This window comes from Ricinus communis, chromosome 5 (assembly GCF_019578655.1).
Source record: "Ricinus communis isolate WT05 ecotype wild-type chromosome 5, ASM1957865v1, whole genome shotgun sequence".
NCBI lineage: Eukaryota > Viridiplantae > Streptophyta > Magnoliopsida > Malpighiales > Euphorbiaceae > Ricinus > Ricinus communis.
This window is the reverse complement of record NC_063260.1, coordinates 18,621,676-18,641,606: the sequence shown is the minus strand read 5'-3', so window position 1 is coordinate 18,641,606 and position 19,931 is coordinate 18,621,676. Positions and strand designations below refer to the sequence as shown.

Here is a 19,931-nt window from a genome sequence, read left to right as displayed (position 1 = left end):
TAGTGGTAGCAGAATATAAATATAAAATATAATTTATCCATGAATTTCTAAATACAAAATTTATAAGAAATATGATATCAAATTGAAAAGATTTTTAATTTTAGACTATAGTGAAAAAGCAATAAGAATAAGGAATATAAAGATATTAAATGTTACTATTGATATAACCGCGGATTATAATATTTTTAATAATCAAGAGTTCAATATTTTTAATATATAAATATTCTATAATCTTTTAGTATTATATTTCTATATAAATTTTATCAGTATATATTGCTATCTATTGTTTTTTTATTAAATTATACTAAATTAGTAAAAGTTTAAATCAACTAATTTTAATAATATTAATTATGAAGTTCTTTCAGTAAATTTGTTTGTCTCTCCTTCTCGCACTTTTATATTTATTGTGATAAATATGATATCAGTTTTTATACTTTATACAATACCATATGCCCATAGTACATTAGGATGACTCTACTTCTTAATTTTTGTAATTTGATGACAAAATGTCATTTCAAATTGGTTTATTATTTTTGGTAAAAACTGTAGTTACCAAAATTAAAGGAATTTAGAAAAAAGTATCACAACATGTAAAATTTTTTTTGAGTTCTTAGGTCAATAGTTTTTAGGTTTAATTACCAAGAAAATCTTGAACTTTGTATTTATTATCAAATCTAACATGTAATTATTTTAATATTGATTTCAATTTTAACATTTAATAAAATTATTTATCAAATCTGCTAACTTAACGTGAATTTCGACAACAATAAAAAAGAACCGAGTCAACATCAGAGTTATTGATTCGTTCCATTATTAAAATGTTATCATTTAAGTACATAAATTAATTTTTTTCTTTTTTTAACTTTAGAGTTTCATTAATCTTATGTGTTTAAATGATAATATTTTAATAGTGAGAGTGCTGACTTAATTCCTCATTTGTTGTTGTCAAAGTTCACACCACATCAAGAAATTTTGTTGATAATTTCACCGGAAATTAAAATCAAAATCAATATTAAATTTTGATACTAAAATTTAAAATTTAAATAGTACAAAAGTGGAAAGTATAGAAATTTTTTGGTAATTAAGCCTAGTTTTTTACTATATGTATTTATCAAGTCACTGCCATGTGTTTTAATCGTATCATTTAATTTTAACAAACTATTTTTTACTATTATCATAACATTTCAATTTTAGCTAAATTTGTCAAAATTAAAAGAATAAACAGAATTGTCAAAACCAAAAAGAAAATTGAATTTTTCATTAGGCCATTCTATTTAATCACTTGCTATTTTATTTTTATTTTTTCCTTTTAAGAATGCAAATATTTCATTCAAGGAAATAAAAGAAATGAAATATACTAATATTTTTAATAGATGTCATTACCATCACTGTCGCTGCCATTGATCTATGTTGTCCTTTTCACTTTAATAGAATGATGCTTGACAAGAACAATTATCAAGTATATTTGTTGTAATTTAAGGTCTATAGAACTTGCCAATGTAGAAATAGCAACAGCCAGCAAAACTAATAGAAAAATATTTGTTACATAAGTTCATAAGGAGACACTCTGGGCTTTCAATTTTGCGGAATATGGTAACATTCTACTTAATACCTAGAAAGGGAAGTAGAAGAAACTCATCTATATTGCCTAGCACCACAAGCTTAGACACTTGGACCCTCACCTTTTTTTATGACAAATTATCTCCAGGCTTTCTGTTTCATTCTCTCAAAATTATGTTTTCCTACCAGAAGTAGAGTAGAATCAGACTTCTTGAACATGACCCAAAAAACTTGTACAAACAAATGTGGACATGTTCAAGAAGCTTATTCAGGAGATCTGCAAAATTGAGTAATAAAGAATGGAAAAACTGCATTTCTTGATATCAAGTTACTCTTTTAATTCAGTTTGAAGTTAAATTGCCTGGTATCTTTCATGTTTGTTGCGCCTCTTATGCCATGACTTGAGGAACGTTGGCCAATGATGCTTTTATTTTCTCTTCTTCAAATGACAAATCAACCATGTTTCCTTGTAAATACTTCTTGTAAGACGTCAGATCAAAATGGCCATGTCCACACATTGCCATTAAAATCACTTTTGCTTCTCCAGTCTCTCTACAATGGAGAGCCTCTCTGATGGTGGCGGCAATTGCATGAGCTGGTTCTGGTGCAGGTATTAGTCCTTCTGACCTAGCAAACTGAATGGCACCTGTAACAGAATACAATGAATTGTAGTCTGAACATGTTTGTTCTAGCATCATTACAAGACTGCTTATGCAGAGATGCTCAATGTATTTGGTTGCGAGTTCATGATCACATTGCTAATAAGCTTACTGGTTTTAAGTCCATGAGAAGGAAGATAGTCACCTTGAAAGCACTCAGTCTGAGGAATTGATATTGCTTCCATGAAACCCAGTTCGTAGACATGTGAAATCAATGGGGCCATACCATGGTAACGCAGTCCTCCTATAGAACAGAGAATGTATTGTCAAAAAAAAGAAGGAAAAAAAGAAAATTTAGTTCTCAATAACAGCAACCCGTACCAGCATGAATAGGGTCAGGAATGAAGTCATGCCCAAGTGTATGCATCTTCATTAATGGAGTCAACCCTGCTGTATCGCCATAATCATATGCATAAACACCCTTTGTTAGTGAAGGACATGCCGCAGGTTCAACTGCTCTTATGACAGGGTTTAAATTTCCATTTAGCTTCTCTCTAATGAATGGGAAACTGAGTCCTGCAAAGTTGGACCCACCACCAGTACACCCTATGATCACATCAGGAGTCTCACCTACAGCTTCCATTTGCTTTATGCATTCCTCACCTATAACAGTCTGGTGTAACAAAACATGATTAAGCACACTCCCCAAGCAATACTTTGTATCAGCATTTTTAGCTGCAACCTCCACAGCTTCTGAAATAGCTATTCCTAAGCTTCCTGGGCTTGAAGGATCCTTCTGAAAGATTTTTCTACCCGCCTCAGTAATGCTTGATGGAGATGGGTATACTTTTGCACCCCAAGTCTCCATCATCAATCTACGATATGGTTTCTGATCATAAGAAGCACGAACTTGCCACACCTAAGAAAGATGAAATCAGAAATCAACAAATTCACATTAGGCATATAGAAGTAAGTGCAAATCCAATTCAGCATTTTACCCAAAACCTTCAATGGGCAGTAAGAAAGGCACCAATGTATAGCAAGCCTCAGAAGTAACATCAAACCACTTGCCTAGGATGATTCTATGTTTTGGAGCATATTATGCAATCATGTTAGCCAAATGATGGACGAGATATTATTATATTGAGCATGCGTTAGATTCAACCTCTTAGCGTACAGACAGTTGCAATGAGATATTATTAACTAAGCATGCAATGGACTCAACCTCATAGCATTCACACATTTGCAATATGTAGAAACAAAAGGCAAATTGTCAGAAGTTTATTCAGCAAACAGAAAAAGGATTACACTTAATTCAGAGTAGGAATCTATGCATTTTGACAAATTTTTGAGCTCAGTGTTTTCTACCTCACACCCAAGACCAAATAAGCTGCAAGCAAAGGCCAGTGAACTTCCCCATTGGCCAGCACCAGTTTCTGTCACAACATTCTTGATGCCTTGTTGTGCATTGTAGAACACCTGTGGGACTGCAGTGTTGGGTTTGTGTGATCCAGCTGGGCTCACACCTTCATATTTATAGTAGATTTTTGCTGGTGTGTCAAGAAGTTTCTCCAATCTCTTGGCCCTGAGTTCAACAAAAATAATTTGTAAGATACTCCTAATAGAGAACAAGGAACCGAACACCCAAAAAAGCAAAAGTTATGTAGGGGAAGACGATACCTAATCAAGGGCGTTGGGCGCCAAAGCTCGTAAATGTCAAGAACTTCTTCTGGGATATCTATAAATTTTTCATTGCTTGCTTCCTGCTTGATCAATTCATCAGGAAAGAGAGGCGCTAAATCCTCTGGTTTGACTGGTTCATGAGTTTTAGGATTCAGTGGGGGAGGAGGTTTTACAGGAAGATCTGAAACAAGATTGTACCACTGACGAGGAATTTGAATTGCTTTCTGATCAGCATTCAAAGAGGCTTTTGCTCTTGCTCTAAGTCCATTTGAAAACTTTGAAGGACTGGACTTTGTGTTCAATGCAAAACCCCCAAGCCATTTCTCCTTACCTATCAAGAGAAAAATCATAATAAAATCATTCAAAAGAATAAGGCATCAACATTGCAATAAGCAGTAAGCAATTGAGAAACTCATACTATGTACCAGAGTTCAGTGCTCGAGTGTGTTCATAATTAGTCTTGTAACACTAATGTCTACAATATTCTTGTAGCCCAACCAAAAAGTTGATACTTGTCAGAACAAACCCATTCTAATACAGGTGATTTTGGTCAAGTCTATATAGAGTAGAACTCATGTCCCTCATGTGCAGTGATTGTTTATACCAAACATCTCTGGAAAAGAAGCTTGCTTAAGCAACATCTTGAATAGCTTGCTTCAACGAAATGTAACTCAGCAAGGAACAAAAACAGATCAAGACCAAGTATGCGTTCAAAATTCACACATACCCTTAAAGAATATATTTTAAACAATCACAAGCTCATTTTACCAGCAAAATATATATTGTCCATAAATCATAACTGCAGCAAAAGAAAAATAAAAATGTTCAAGTCAAAATCCTGGGTTTTTTAAAGAGTAGTCATTGCCATCAGCTAAACAGCTTATCTCAGTTGACTAAATTCTACAGCAGTCAATCAATCAAGCATTCCAAAAAAGATTCTAAAGAATCATAAACTAGAATCTCTAAATTAAACAATATAAAAACGTTATATAAATAAAAACAAAAGGCACATCGAAGCTCAAACAAAAATCAAGAAAGCCCAAGATCGTTAAAAGGACATGAAAGTAGTAAAAGAATGCTACCTTGGATGCAGATGTCGGTTGGTTTTGAAATGGCAAATGGGGTTGCAGAGGTATGGGATAGAGCGGCCATTTTCGAAGGCTGTCCTTAGAAGCTGCAGTTAGTTGGTTGCTGCAGGTCCTAACTATGAGTTGTGTGCATTTGATTCTTGATTATTGTAGTTGTTTATTTTAGCATTGATATCCATTACTACACTGTTCACCCACGTCATGGTCGGGTCAAATATAGTAAAGATTTATAGTACAGCGTTTTACACTCGAAACACAGTAGATCTGTTTATGGGCCGGGTCTGGGCGGGGCTCGGGCCCGGCCTGACCGGGCCTGACTTGATTTTGGATAAGTCCGAGCCCCTCAGGCCTGAAAATTTTTTGATATTTTTGAGCCCAAGCCTGAGCTTAAAATTTTTTGAAAAATCCGGCCTGGCCCGACCAATTATTAAATTTGTCTCAAATTGTAGTTACATTTAGATTTAGGGTTTTATTTTGATAAATATATTATTAATAACAATAAAATTATAAACAAAAATAATAGGTAGTTAAGTGGTATTGGCACTTAATTATAAGTTGAAGATTATAGTTCGAGTACTAAGTATGACAATTTTTTTTTTACTAACTAAACTAGACATCGGGCCGGGCTGAGTAGACATCGGGCCGGGCCAGGCGGGTACCCAGGCCCATGAACAGGTCTAAACACAGAGATACATTTTGTATTAAATAAGTAATAAGTCATTTCTTAATTTTTTTAAATATTTTTTTAAATTATAAATTTATTAATAAAAATATAAATATTTAATAAAATAAAAAATATATATATATATATATATATATTAATTTTTAAAACTTAAATTTTGATATATATATTTTTGATACTTATTTTGATATATAGAATTCAAATTTATGTATAATTTTATAATTTTATATTAATTTATTGATTAATAAGTTATATTCTTTATTAAATATTAGTTTTAATTCTAAGAAATAACATAATGATTAATTAGATTCCTAATTAGATAATAATTATTTTAAAAAAATATATTAACTCATAAACTAGTATTTTAATTAGATAATGATTTAATTATAGAAAATAATCTCTTTAAATATTATATTCACTAATAAATTAATATTTTTAACTATATAATAATTTATAATTTTAAGAAATAGTAATATTAATTATATTGATAGTATTATTTTATATAATATTAGAATTAAATTAATTTAAGATAATTTTTATATTATTGTATTAATAAAATTTTAAAATTTAGAAAAAAGTTAAGGACATTTAAAAATAGTTGTACTATATATGGATTAATATAATCTAACAAGATCATATCACATGAACAGAAAAGAAAATTAGACTTTTTGCCCCAATTTTTAACCAATAATTAGAATTGATTAAACAATAGTTTTCAAGTAAACACTGGAGAAACTAAAATTACAATAAAAATGCAATTAATAATATACAGTATACTCTAAGTATATTATGAGTAGATAATGAGTATCTACTACCATTATCATTATAATAACTAAAATTAAAACAACAACAATAAAGTAAAAGAAAAATAGAGAGCATGATATAGAGTGTAGGTCTTGGTGCCTACAAGAAATGACTAAAATTTTCTCTTAGTCTTCTTCTCCCATTTTTCTATTTTATATTCTATTTAACTTCTCAGTTTCTAAACTCTCAAACTAGACGTATTTTTCTTTTCTTTCATTGCAATTATTTTGCGTTTTATCAAACACTTGGAATGTATTCATTAATAACACAAATGTCAGCTTTACCACCAACATTAATATTTCCTTTTCGTTTTTTTGAAGTTTTAACATCAACATTATTCTTTGAAGGAGAATCATCAACAACTTTTTTCTTTTTAAGAACAAAATCTCTATCATGCTTAGATGGAGATTTTAAACTTGTGTTCTTTTTTTTTTTCAAAACCTCAGCTCATTTGCCGTAGGATGAGAATAATTTTTCTTACCTATTACACCTAAATCATTACTAGTATAAGAAGAATTATTGTCCAAATCTGTAATAATTTCTTACCTATTACACTTAAAAACCACTTGCATGAAAAACTCAAAAAATAAAAATAGTGGAAAGTTAGAATGAAGTTGAAAGACAAAAATAAAGAAGACAAGAAAAAATTGTCAAAAAATCGTACAACAAGAGGGTTTCAAAGAAGAAAATTGTGAGAGAAATAGATTTTGTGCAAAAAAAATGGTTAGAGACAAAATAAAACAAAAAAAAAAAAGCTGAAAAACATATAAAAAAGTAAAAACTAAAAAAGTAAAAACTAAAAACAAAGCATATAAAAGTAAAGCAAGGAGAAAATAACGTATATGGTGTAATTTTCTCGATTTTATTTTGGTTGACGGGACTACTATTTTTGGATTTTGGATTTCTGGTCAGATCCTAGAGATAACCATTGTAGGATAAATTATTTAAATTGAATTATAATATTTATATTTTTAGAAAAAAAATTATTTTGCAGAGAGATTTGGAAAATGATATCAACTTTAATGCTATATTTTGTTTAAATCTATAATAAAATTAATTTCATTTCAAAAAAGATATAAGAAAGAAAATAAAATAGAAATAATGAAATTGAAAGAGATATTTTAGTGTTATAGAATGTATTGACTTACTAATATGAAATTCATTTAAAAATTTTACCTATTTTATTAGATTTTAGTTTAGCTGTAATTAATTCTATATAAATTTAATTATATAGAATATTAAATTAACTTTTACTTCACTTAAAACATATAAATTTTAGATCCATAAATAAATTTTATAAATTTTATGAACCGAATACTATGTAAGAGATTTTATGGAATAAATAATTTATAATAATTAGATTAACTCAATTGAAAATTTATATTAATTTTTAAAATCATTTTATTTCTTTTTAAAATCCTTCAAAATAACTTGTATTCTTAAATTAAAAGATTTGAATTCTAACAATGATGGCATTTCCAAACATTAGAAAGACAAAATCATGCAATTGTTGTTTATATTATTCATTTTTTTTTATCTATAGAAGGTCCAACTGGGATGATCATTCTTTTACATTCGCCATAGGTGAAACTTCACATATTTCTTTTTTTATAGGAGATCCAATGAACGGTAGGCTACACAAGAGGGGTAGTCATCCATTACACTTGCCAAAATCTCACCTAATTAAGCACGTTACTACCCATCATTCCAATCCTACTTAACTCAGGCGGTATGATCTTCCAGGAAATTAAAAATTAAATGTTGCTACATGCAAGATCTAATTTCAACTTCCCAGTAACTGTAAATTCTTTATCAAATAATCCAACTCAATTATAGGCAATTTAGCTGCCAATTGTCTCAAAATCCGACCTCACACCAGATACATAAAAGAATGTAGTAGCAGCAGCAAAACTGCTCGAACAGGGAAAGTTAACAGCATGTGGATACAATTGGACAATCAATTTACCTACAGCTTGAGGATCAGGGAAGAAAGGGGTGCTCAGTAACTGCAGCATTGCTACATAAACTGTGCAGCTGCAAAGAGGCCAACTCAATTATAAAATTGGAAACAAATAAGTAGATGCTCAACAGGTACAACGCCGTAAATGCTCATCTCCTAACAGGGTTTCCACCTCGAGCTTGTGCTTCGTATCCACTTACAGCACGAGTTGATGGTGTTGCGGACCCATAAGGCACATTGTTTGCTGGTGTCATTTGTCCATGTGGCGGCACAGCAGTGCCTCTTGCCGCTGGATCATAGCCAGCAACCCTGGATGCATCATAATGAGGTCCTTGTTGCACATCATAACCTGGCGTTCTCGGTGCATAACCAGGTATTCTTTGGACATCATAACCAGGTACTCTTTGTTGTGCATCATAGCTAGGTCCTCTCTGCATATTATATCCAGGTCCTCTCTGAGCGTCATAACTGTGTCCTCTTTGAGCATCATAGGCAGCTCCTCTTGATAAATCATAGCCAGATCCTCTTGATACATCATAAGATGGCCCTTTTGTTGCCTCATAATTAGGGCCCCTAGGTGTATCATAAGCAGATCTTGTGGACGCAGAGCCAGATTGAGCTCCAGTATAAGTAGGAGTACCAGCACCAGTTCCAGCTTTAGCACCCGTACTAGCACTGCCAGCAGCAGTAGCAGCAGCAGAACCAGAGTTACCAGGAATGGGAGTATGTCCCTGCTAAGAGATTGTAAAAAGATTTTGATCACTTTTCCTTTCATCTCCAGAAGCAACTAAATGATATACTGCCCATCTACCCATCATCATCATAATACAAATTATAACATATTAAAAATAACAACAATGGTGGTAACAAAAATTTGGGAGTATAACAATAACGTTAGAAGGTCAGCCAGATTCAAATTCCCACAATGGTATTAGCAAATGGTTCAGTTTCACTCACTTCTACAGTTACTGATTTTCTGAGTAATTAATAGCAGCTAGTAGCCATATGGCATAATAACTGAATGTTGAATTTCATTGGCTTGTTTCTTAACACTTTAATTCATCATAGTTTTGAATGCCCATTAACATCCCATACAAAAAACTCATGATGGTTTCCATTTAGAAGACAATTTTATATTGATGTATCAACTCCAAACTATAGCGACATAGTCTGCTTCACTATACAGAATTATTTCAATGAATAAAATGAAAAAATAACACTACAGTAAACATAAGAGTCCAAAGTAGCATCATCTCAATTATTTGGCACACATGTTTGAAATGAAAGCAACAGTTATAACCTCACTGATACAGCCATCTGAGATAATACAAAAGCACCAATCATAACAACTGCTGGGAATACAACAGTTGCCAAATTTCATTTATCATTTTTCTTCCCTTGCATAAATTATTTTCAAAAGAAATCAAATTGACAACAATCAAAAAATCACATTTAGATTTTAGGATCATGTAACACCCCAATCCCACATTGGAAAGTGATTGTGGGTTTGATGTGCTTATAAGAGTTGATATGGAATCAGTCCAACAAGAGGTCCATCACACAGCTCAAGTGCAAAATAATGATGCTACGGTCCATGCATTGCTAGTGCACGAAAATGCTAAGCAAAGTTCAGAATATTTCATGGGATTCTCATCAAAACAAACTTTTATCACTTGCCTTAAATGGATGGTTGAATAAAGTCTTGAAAAGGGGAATATTTGCTGCTCTATTTGCTGCTCATTATGTTCAGTTTTTGCTGTTCATAAAGGTGGACGTTTTTGGAGTTATTCCTTGCTCTATTTGCTGCTCATTATGTTCAGTTTTTGGTGTTCATAAAGGTGGACGTTTTTGGAGTTATTCCTTGTTTAATTTGCTGTTTGAATTTCAGTTTTAAGTGTGTAATAAAACCTTTGTAATCAGCCTTTAATAGCTGTTACAAAAATTGCCTTTATTTAGCACTTTTATTTGCTGTTTAATTAGGGATGTTACAAGGGAATGTTAATCCTTGTGGCTGGTCAGTTTTTAGGAGGAGTTGAAGACTTTATTTATGTCATGTAACTCTTCTAATGGTTGAGTATAAATAGAACTCATGGCCAAGTGTTATAGGCATTGAGAGTTGAAAACAAATCTAATTTTTTTGTGAAATTATTCTAAGTGTTTTACTTTGTGTTTACACGCCTTTTTGCTCTTACTACTTAGTGTTTGAGAGTAGAAGTTTGAGAGTTTTTCACTTAGTGTCTTGTGCTGCTCAAGTTTGAGAGTGCTTTACTTAGTGTCTTGTTCTTTTATTTGTTCCCTACAATTCAAAGTACTCAAACTCATTCCAAAAACGATCCTATTCCTTTTTCACATCAATTGGTATAAGAGCTTAGGCTTTGGAGAGTGTGAGTTTCGTACAAAAAAAAAAAAAAAACAGATCATCTTACGTTGCTGAAAACAGGCCTGAAAGTCTTGATTCGTATCTCCTTTGTTAATAAGGATTTTTGAGTGTTTCTTGAGTCTAAATTGCTTTTCTCTTTGAGAGTTTCATAAAGTTACAGAATTTTTGAAGTCCGTTTGATATTTTTCTTGGTTGATTAAAATTGCACGTTGTTGTAAAGGAAACAAATCAATCCAATTCTGAAATGTTGGCTTTGCTATCATGAAGCAACTTCGTGAGCTACAAGGAGACTTAAGGAAACATGAAGCTAGAATGGATGCCATTGCGGAACTATCCTTAAAGATGGGAGAACGTGTTAGAGACTTGGAGAACACAGCAAGCTCCGGTGGGAATCCTATCTATCAAAACTTTCAAAAAGAAGATAGGAGTTCCAAATTGGAACTTCCTAAATTTGATGGCTCAAGTGATCTGGAAAACTTCTTAGATTGGGTTCGAAGAATGGAAAGTGTCTTTGATTATAAAGACTTTGATGATAGGAGGAGGTGTAAGATGGCTATCCTTAGATTAATAAAGCTTGCTGGGCTTTGGTATGACAATCTAAAAGCCAAGAGACGAAGAGAAGAGAAAGAGAAGATCGAGTCATGGGAGAAACTCAAGAAGGAAATGGAGAGGCATTGGGTACCACGTGAGTATGAGCAAGATCAATATGTCAAGCTAACTCGACTAACTCAAGGTGATCTCAGTATTAATGAGTATGTTCGTGAACTTGAGAGGCTAGGCTTGATGTGTGACTTGCAAGAGAAGGAGCCCCTCAAGATTGCTCCTTTCACAAAAGGGTTGTCCAAACCCATCTCTCACAAGGTAGATCTTATGAGCTTTTCTACTTTTGAAGTTGTGACAGTAGCTAGGAAGGTGGAAGCACAAGTGAAAGAGGAGAAGCCCAAGGCGAACACAAGTGGCGTAAAGACTCCATACAAACCATACATACCTTTTGGGAAGAGTGAATCTTCTTCTAGCTCTTCTAAACAACTTTCTTCTACTAATCCTTCAAAGTTTCAAAGTGGAAAATCTAGTTTTAAGCAAGAGATTATAGCACAAAAGGGCGCCGGGATTGCAGTCCCCAAAACCCAATTAAATGCAGCCTATCGGCCTCCTACATCTGAAAAAAGTTTTGCATTAAAAAAAAAAAAAGAGCTGAGTTGGCTGCTCTGGAAGTTTTCAACTCCCTCAACTCCTTCAACTTCTGCACCTCCCGTTTTTCAGCCTTATGTTCCAGCTGCACAAGCAACACCAATTCCACCTGCTCTTCCATGGGAGGAAAGTCCCATCCAATAAACCTCTCCTCACGTATTGGTTTGCATGGCCTAAGTTGCCCTTCACACTCACGTGCTTTGAGCACTTCTTACAAGTGCCAAGAACGTGGGCATATTGCTAGTGAATGCCCAAAAAGGAATACTCTCACAATTCACCCGAGTGAGGAGGATTCTTATGGCTATGAATCTGAAAGTAACGATGAAGATGTTGAGGAGTATGATGCAGAGGAAAATGACAACCCTCTTTGTGGAGTTGTTAAGAGAGTCTTACATTCTGAACCTCTCAAAGACATGCAGCAACGAGAGAACCTTTTCCATACAAGGTGCAAGGTTCTTGATAAGACATGTGATGTGATTGTTGATGGAGGATTATGCACGGATATGGCATCCACAGAACTTGTAAGTAAGCTTAAGCTTCCCCTTTGAAATCATGCTAAGCCTTACAAATTGAATTGGTTGAATAATGAAACTGGTTTGAAAGTCAAGAAACAAGTTTTAGTTTCATTTGCAATTGGCAATTATCATGATGAACGTTGGTGTGATGTATTGCCTATGAGTGCATGTCATATTTTGCTTGGTAGACCATGACAATTTGATAGAAATGTTGTACATGATGGTGTTTCTAATATATATACGGTTACTACCACGGGTAGAAAGAAGATTAGATTGTTACCTTTGCCTCCTAAGGTTGAACCTATGGTGGAAATGAGGCCTAATTTTCTGATTTCGAGGAAAGAGTTTGAAAAAGAGTGCAATGGAGGGAGGAGGATTTGTACTTCTTGTTAAACCCATTTCTAATGTTGTTTCCTATGCCACTAACTCTTTGTCTTTGAGTCATTTGCTTGAATAATTTTTTGATATGTCTCCTAGTGATTTACAGAAAAGGGCTGCCACCTTTTCGTGGGAATGAGCATGCAATTGACTTAATTCCGGGAGCCCCATTGCCTAACAAAGCAGCCTATAGGTGCAATCCCGAGCAAGCTAAGGAGTTGCAAAGGCAAGTGGAAGAACTAATAGAGAAAGGTTATGTGCGTGAAAGCCTTAGTTCATGTGCTGTTCCGGCTCTTTTGATGCCTAAGAAAGAAGGAACATGGAGAATGTGTATTAATAGCCGTGCAATCAACAACATAACTATCAAATGTTGATTTCCTATGCCTAGGCTCCAAGATATGTTTGATGAATTGAGTGGTACCAAAATTTTTAACAAGATTGATTTGAGGAGTGGCTACCATCAAATGAGAATTCGAGAAGGTGATGAATGGAAGACAACTTTCAAAACGAAACAAGGTTGTATGAGTGCCTTGTCATGCCATTTGGACTTTGCAATGCACGTTCATGAGACTTATAAATGAGGTACTTTGACCTTTTCTCAAGAAGTTCATTATTGTATACTTAGATGATATTTTAGTATATAGCAACTCTGAAAGTGAGCATATGTTGCATTTGAGAGATTTATTTGAAAAATTGAGAACTCACAAGTTGTATGATAAAATGGAAAAACGTACTTTCATGTGTAATAGTATTTCTTTCCTAGGATACATTGCTTCTAATGAAGGGATACAGGTTGATCCGGAGAAAGTGAAGGCCATTTCCACATGGTTAGTTCCAAAGGATGTTCATGAAGTTAGGAGCTTTCATAGCCTTGCTTCTTTCTATAGAATCTTCATCAAGAGCTTCTCAACAATCACAGCCCCCATGACGGAGTTAATGAAGAAAGGAGAGTTCAAATGGAGTGAAGCGGCCCAAAAATCCTTTGAAGAAGTCAAAACAAAATCATACAATGCACCCATCCTTGCTCTTCTAGATTTTGACAAGCTTTTTGAAGTGGAATGTGATGCAAGCGGCGTGGGTATTGGAGCTTTCCTTATTCAAGAGAAGCGTCCAGTTTGCTACTTTAGTGAGAAACTAAGTGGAGCCAAGCTGAATTATTCCAACTATGATTGTGAGTTCTATGCGATTGTTAGAGCTTTAGAACATTGGTCTCACTATCTAAGGCCAAAAACTTTTGTTCTTCATTCGGATCATGAGGCCTTGAAGTACATACATCGCCAACAAAAGCTGAATCATCGACATGCCAAGTGGGTAGAGTTCCTACAATCTTTCATTTTCCATTCGAAGTATAAGGAGGGAAGGAACAATGTTGTTGCGGATGCTCTTTCAAGGAGACGCTACCTAATTGCTACTGTCCATACTCAAGTTCTAGGCTTTGAACATTTAAAAAGGTTTATATGAGAATGATGAACACTTTACTACTGTATTTCAAAAGCCTACTCAGGAGTTCATAGTTCAAGATGGTTTCTTATTTAAAGGGAACAACCTTTGTGTCCCTAAGTGTGGTGTTCGTGAGCTTTTGATTAGGGAAGTCCATGGAGGTGGAATTACTGGTCATTTGGTGTTCACAAGACCATGGACATACTCAATGAACACTTTTATTGGCCACACATGACAAAAGATGTGACTCATGTGGTGGAGAGATGTTCTACTTGTCAAAAGTCCAAGAGTACCTTCCATAAAGGTCTCTACCATCCCTTACCTGTCCCTGATGCCCCTTAGGAAAGTATAAGTATGGACTTTATTGTGGGGCTTCCAAAGACTCAAAGGGGAAAGGATAGCATCATGGTGGTGGTTGATCGATTTTCAAAGATGGCTCACTTTGTTGCGTGCCATAAGACGGATGATGCATCCAAAGTTGCTGACTTGTATTTTCGTGAGACCATTCGTTTGCATGGTGTTCCAAGATCAATTGTTTCAGATAGGGATTCTAAATTCCTAAGTCACTTTTGGAGAATTTTATGAAAGTTGGTAGGTACTAAGCTTCTTTTTAGTACTTCTCATCATCCTCAAACTGATGGCCAAACGGAAGTGACTACTAGAACACTTGGATCTTTGTTGCGTGGACTTGTGAGTAAAACGCAAAAAGATTGGGATATCAAGTTGGCACATGCTGAATTTGCCTACAATAGATCACCTTCTTTAACTACAAGTCGTGCTCCTTTTGAGTTGGTCTATGGGGTTAATCCTCTTCTTCCTGTTGAACTTGTTCCATTGCCAAGAAAGGACTTAGTCCATGTTGATTCAAAGAAAAGATGGGAAGCATTTCAGAAAACATGTACTCAAGTTAAGGAGAAAATTGAAGCAATGAATGCAGTTTACAAGGCAAGAGCTAAAAAGAGAAGAAAACAGCCTACCTTTGCTAAGGGTGATCTACTGTGGTTACATTTGAGGAAGGAACGTTTTCTTAATCTTAGGAAAAACAAACTCATGCCTAGGTCACATGGTACATTTCGTGTGTTAGAAAAGATTGGAGAAAGTGCTTATAAACTTGAACTTCCAAGTGAGTATAGTGGTGTAAGTGCAACTTTCAATATGGGGGATTTAACTCCATACCTAGATAATGAAAGTTTGAGGACAAACTTTTTCGAAGAGGGAGAATGATATGGAATCAGTCCAATAAGAGGTCCATCACACAGCCCAAGTGCAAGATAATGATGATACGGTCCATGCCTTGCTAGTGCATGAAAATGCTAAGCAAAGTTCAGAATATTTCATGGGATTCTCATCAAAACAAACCTTTATCACTTGCCTTAAATGGATGGTTGAATAAAGTCTTGAAAAGGGGAATATTTGCTCTATTTGCCGCTCATTATGTTCGATTTTCTTTGTTCATAAAGGTGGATGTTTTTGGAGTTATTTCTTGCTCTATTTGCTGCTCATTATGTTCAGTTTTTGGTGTTCATAAAGGTGGACTTTTTGGAGTTATTCCTTGTTTAATTTGTTGTTTGAATTTCAGTTTTAAGTGTGCAATAAAACCTTTGTAATCAGTCTTTAATAGCTGTTACAAAAATTGCCTTTATTTAGCACTTTTATTTACTGTTTAATTAGGGATGTTACAAAGGAATGTTAATCCTTGTGGCTGGTCAGTTTTTAGGAGGAGTTGAAGACTTTATTTATGTCATGTAACTCTTCTAATGGTTGAGTATAAATAGAACTCATGGCCAAGTGTTACAGGCATTGAGAGTTGAAAACAAATCTAATTTCTTTGGGAAATTATTCTAAGTGTTTTACTTTGTGTTTACACGCCCTTTTGCTCTTACTACTTAGTGTTTGAGAGTAGAAGTTTGAGAGTGCTTTACTTAGTGTCTTGTGCTGCTCAAGTTTGAGAGTGCTTTACTTAGTGTCTTGTTCTTTTATTTGTTCCCTACAATTCAAAGTACTCAAACTCATTCCAAAAACGATCATGTTCCTTTTCCACATCAAGAGTCTAAATAAGTTACTACTAATACCTAGAGGTTGATTTTTGAGCCATGTAGGGTTGATTTTTGGGTCATGTGGGCAGGTTGAACCTCACCTCTAGTTGTTGAGTTAGTAATTTATGCAGATTCGGTCTATTATAAATGGTATCAGAGCAACTTGCTAATCTGAGTATGGAACTAAGTGTTGTGCGTAACTAAGTGCTACATCATGGAAAGTTGGTGGGAGTCACCTCTATAATCCGTACTAGCCACCGCTAGAATCCATGACTCATCTGGTACTACAAACACCTAGGCTATGTGAGCAGGGCCAACCCTGCCTCTAGTTGTTGGGTCAGTAATTCATGCAGGTTCAGGCTATTACAGATGATTATCTAAATTCTAAGCAGTTATTCTTCCTATGATTGACCAGTTCAATATCTCATACAGGTCCCCATTATGAGCCATTGATATTGACATTAACATTGGCATAAGAGATGCATATCACTTGTCACATGAAAAATGGGTAAAGAAAATTTTAAATCAGCCAGAAGAACTTCCAAGCATTTCCACTTTTGTCTAATAAGTATTTATATTACTGCATACAAGTGCAAGTCTTTCTATGCTAAGAAAAGATGTATTAATAGGCCACTCTCATTCTTTCAGTATCTATAAACAAGCATGTGCTAGATTCCAAGTGATGAAATTTTCTATAGCGAATACCGGATACAGTTCACCCTCGAAGAGAAACAAGATATGAAGTAATAAAAAGAACAGGACTAGTACTTATAACTGACAAAAGTAACTTAACAAAAGCATGGAAGTTGGCACACCTGGCTCTGGGAAACACCATAGCTATCTTCATACTTATTTTCTCCTACGGAACGACTAGAAGTCTCATTCTCATTGTTCCCAGTGGCACCACCATAAGGCCCTCCAGTAACTGAACCAAAAGGTGAATCTCATATAATAAACTATAGATTTAGAGACATGTTGAACTTCAGATGGGCAAAAGGGAAAGAAAAATACACCTGTTCTTATATCAACGTTAGACGTGTTAGTAAGTTCCAAATGAAGCTTTTCCACTTCCCTAGCCATTGTAACATAATTATTCTCCATGACCTGAAGTGACTCACGGTGATCACTGAATAATTTTTTCTCATAGTCAAATGAAACCCTGCATGGTCAAAGTAATTAGGGAATTTTAATGGTTTGGAACCAATACAGGACAGCTATGGTAGAAATTTTATACCTCCAAATACCATAAAATGGCATTTGAGAATCTACAAAAAAACTTATTTTTGGCCGCTGAAAGTAATATTTCTTTTTGTTAATTCCAAAACAGTCACAACAAACAATTGAACACACCTGCATCGCTGATATTCCTGTCTGAGACTGTCAAGTTCCGAAATCAGAATAGGAATCTGCTGCACATCTGCATGAGCCCTATGAAGATCCTGTGTCAACTGATGCACTTTAGTCATAAGTTCCTGTCTTGCTACAACCAATTTTTCAGCCTCTGTCCGAGCTTGCTGCAACTCTGATCTAACAGGTTCTGCAGCTTTTAACTCAGTTTCCATCTTTGCAATTTTATCCATGAGTCCCCTCATTTGTTGTTCTCTTTCAGCCTTCAAAACACCTATATCGTTATGTAACATCTGCAACTCCTGCTGCGCAGCAGCAAGTTCCTGTCTCAGCGTTACATGCGTAGCAGCTAGCCTTTGGTTCTCAGTTGCAAGTCTTTGAATCTCTACCTGTTGGCCAGCAAGTTTCTGTTCCAAAACTTCTGGTGGTGGTAACATGTCAAATGCAGGAAAGGGGCCAGGCGGAGGGCCATGTACTCCTGGACCAAATGGATCAGGATGCATTATACCACCCCCAGGAAGGGGACGTCTTAGATGATGAGGAGGCGGAATTCGACCTTTGCTCCCCATTTAAAAGATAATTAAAGATTTAACCTTCATTAAAAAAAATTTCAAGAATAAGAACCCACCTCAATAAATTAAAAAAAAAAAAAAAGTAAAGTCATTAGCTCAATAAACAGAAAGGTTTTCCCACATACAAATCAGAATTCCAATTCAGATTGCCTTATTTAGAATAAATCATGCAAAATAATGTCAGTTGTGGCAGGATTCCATTTCTTTCAAATTGCCTTGCTCTTTTTTTTTTTTTTTTTTGTATTTTTACATTAAATTGAAAGAATTGAATTCTATCAACTATGTGCTTTCCAAACACAAGATTTAACTAAATAGAATTCAACTCAATTCTTGCATTTTTCAGACATTCCAAACTCACTAAATCAGTTTTTCCAGAAATTCATGCATCACAGCCAAATACGAAAACCAAAAATTCCAAATTTTATAACCAAAATTCTCGCACTTACAACCAACCAAAGAGATAACTGCCTACCTAAAGAAACTAAAAACATAAACCAAAAAAGAATTCCAGAATCACAAAGCTATATTTCTGGAATGAACCAGACTAAAGTAAAACTAAACTTAATAATCTACTAAATTACGTAATGAAAGTGTTCCATATAAACCCTAGACCTCAACCAGTAAAAATGAAAGACATGCAATAGTTAGATAGACATGATTATGATTGCTTACACAATATTACACCAAGTTTAACTAAATCTATGATTTGATGAAAATTGAAGAAGATAAAGAAAAAGAAATAGAGAAGACGACATCGTTTTAATTGTGCCTCACCTGAACGGAGGTGATACGGTGGAGTATTTGACGGTGAAACAGGAGGAATGTGATTTTGTTAACGGCAAATTTTCTTCAGCTGAGAAAACACCTCCTCGAAATCAAAAGAATTAAGGAAATCCAGAAGAACAAGAAAACGCGGCGTTTAATTCTCAAAAATTAAGATACAAATACTTATTTATCTCGCGTTGCGGAAGTGTTATAATTATTTTAACTATTTGTTTATTTATAAATTTTATGATTTAATTATAAAATTAAATTAGTAGATATAATTTAATAAATATTTAATATTTAATATTATTTTATAAAATCTTATAAATAATAATAAGTTAATATTTTTAAGTATTTCTAATTTTTTAATATTTTACTAAAAAGGTGGCGGGCACAGCAGCTACATAGGCGCCTTCCTTTCTGTTGTTGTCAGCGCTTTTCCGGGCCGAGCCGGAATTTTTTATTAGAAAGGGCAGGCAAAGCCAGAAGGCTGCTATCCCCAATAGGCCAGTGGGCAGAATGAGGAGAGGGTTCGGCAATCATACCACTACGGTCGAAAAAGCGTGTCAACACCCTACAAATCCAACCCGACAATTCATTCTTCCTCAGTATCGGGTTCCAAGTGTGCAAAGTTCCAGATCTGTGGAAAAAAAAAAAAAAAAGCAAAACAAGAGGTGGAAGGTTGTTACAGATGCATGCCTTTCAGCGCTTACTAAGAAGACTTACTAAGCCAGTAAGATTCGTGCTCGCATTGCCCCTTGGATAGCGAAAGAGAGAGTGACCGCAGACAAGCTACTTTCTATAAAGAAGAGACAGGCTTACCAAATAACTTCTTCGTAGCATTACGACCTATGGGCAAGTCATTCTATGAAAGAAATGCTTTCGGGACAAGAAGAAAGGAAAGTTGGGACGAATGACTGATTGATTGACC

The 19,931-nt window shown here is 34.5% G+C and overlaps 2 protein-coding genes across 4 annotated transcripts; both read right to left on the bottom strand.

The window, feature by feature from the left end:
• Positions 1 to 1,445: 1,445 nt before the first annotated feature.
• Positions 1,446 to 5,111, bottom strand: LOC8286632 (tryptophan synthase beta chain 2). The gene is made up of 6 exons (XM_048374234.1): positions 4,925 to 5,111; positions 3,840 to 4,173; positions 3,528 to 3,744; positions 2,541 to 3,078; positions 2,365 to 2,463; positions 1,446 to 2,206 (listed from the first exon to the last, which is right to left on the bottom strand). Exons 1-6 carry the CDS (start codon positions 4,992 to 4,994, stop codon positions 1,950 to 1,952), a joined length of 1,515 nt encoding a protein of 504 aa, XP_048230191.1. The 5' UTR covers positions 4,995 to 5,111; the 3' UTR covers positions 1,446 to 1,949.
• Positions 5,112 to 8,194: 3,083 nt separating this feature from the next.
• Positions 8,195 to 19,931, bottom strand: LOC8286631 (protein FLX-like 2). 3 transcript variants are annotated; one of them, XM_025159504.2, is made up of 7 exons: positions 19,823 to 19,931; positions 19,546 to 19,640; positions 19,010 to 19,088; positions 17,667 to 18,256; positions 17,330 to 17,475; positions 17,132 to 17,241; positions 8,195 to 9,110 (listed from the first exon to the last, which is right to left on the bottom strand). In XM_025159504.2, exons 4-7 carry the CDS (start codon positions 18,230 to 18,232, stop codon positions 8,526 to 8,528), a joined length of 1,407 nt encoding a protein of 468 aa, XP_025015272.1. In that variant the 5' UTR covers positions 18,233 to 18,256; positions 19,010 to 19,088; positions 19,546 to 19,640; positions 19,823 to 19,931; the 3' UTR covers positions 8,195 to 8,525. The 3 variants fall into 3 exon arrangements, with proteins under 3 accessions (XP_025015272.1, XP_015582279.1, XP_002531483.1); XM_015726793.3 differs by lacking the exons at positions 19,546 to 19,640; positions 19,823 to 19,931 and having other exon boundaries at positions 19,010 to 19,219; XM_002531437.4 differs by lacking the exons at positions 19,546 to 19,640; positions 19,823 to 19,931 and having other exon boundaries at positions 8,195 to 9,107; positions 19,010 to 19,218.

Excerpts from the sequence above, each read along its gene's own strand:
- LOC8286632 (XM_048374234.1), bottom strand. The coding sequence starts at position 4,994 with ATGGCCGCTCTATCCCATACCTCTGCAACCCCATTTGCCATTTCAAAA. Across the intron at positions 4,174-4,924 it reads AACCGACATCTGCATCCAAG|GTAAGGAGAAATGGCTTGGG; the intron begins GTAGCATTCTTT and ends TTCTCTTGATAG. Across the intron at positions 3,079-3,527 it reads TATTTGGTCTTGGGTGTGAG|GTGTGGCAAGTTCGTGCTTC; the intron begins GTAGAAAACACT and ends CATCTTTCTTAG.
- LOC8286631 (XM_025159504.2), bottom strand. The coding sequence starts at position 18,232 with ATGGGGAGCAAAGGTCGAATTCCGCCTCCTCATCATCTAAGACGTCCC. Across the intron at positions 17,476-17,666 it reads CAGGAATATCAGCGATGCAG|GGTTTCATTTGACTATGAGA; the intron begins GTGTGTTCAATT and ends TTGACCATGCAG. Across the intron at positions 9,111-17,131 it reads ATGGTGTTTCCCAGAGCCAG|CAGGGACATACTCCCATTCC; the intron begins GTGTGCCAACTT and ends ACAATCTCTTAG.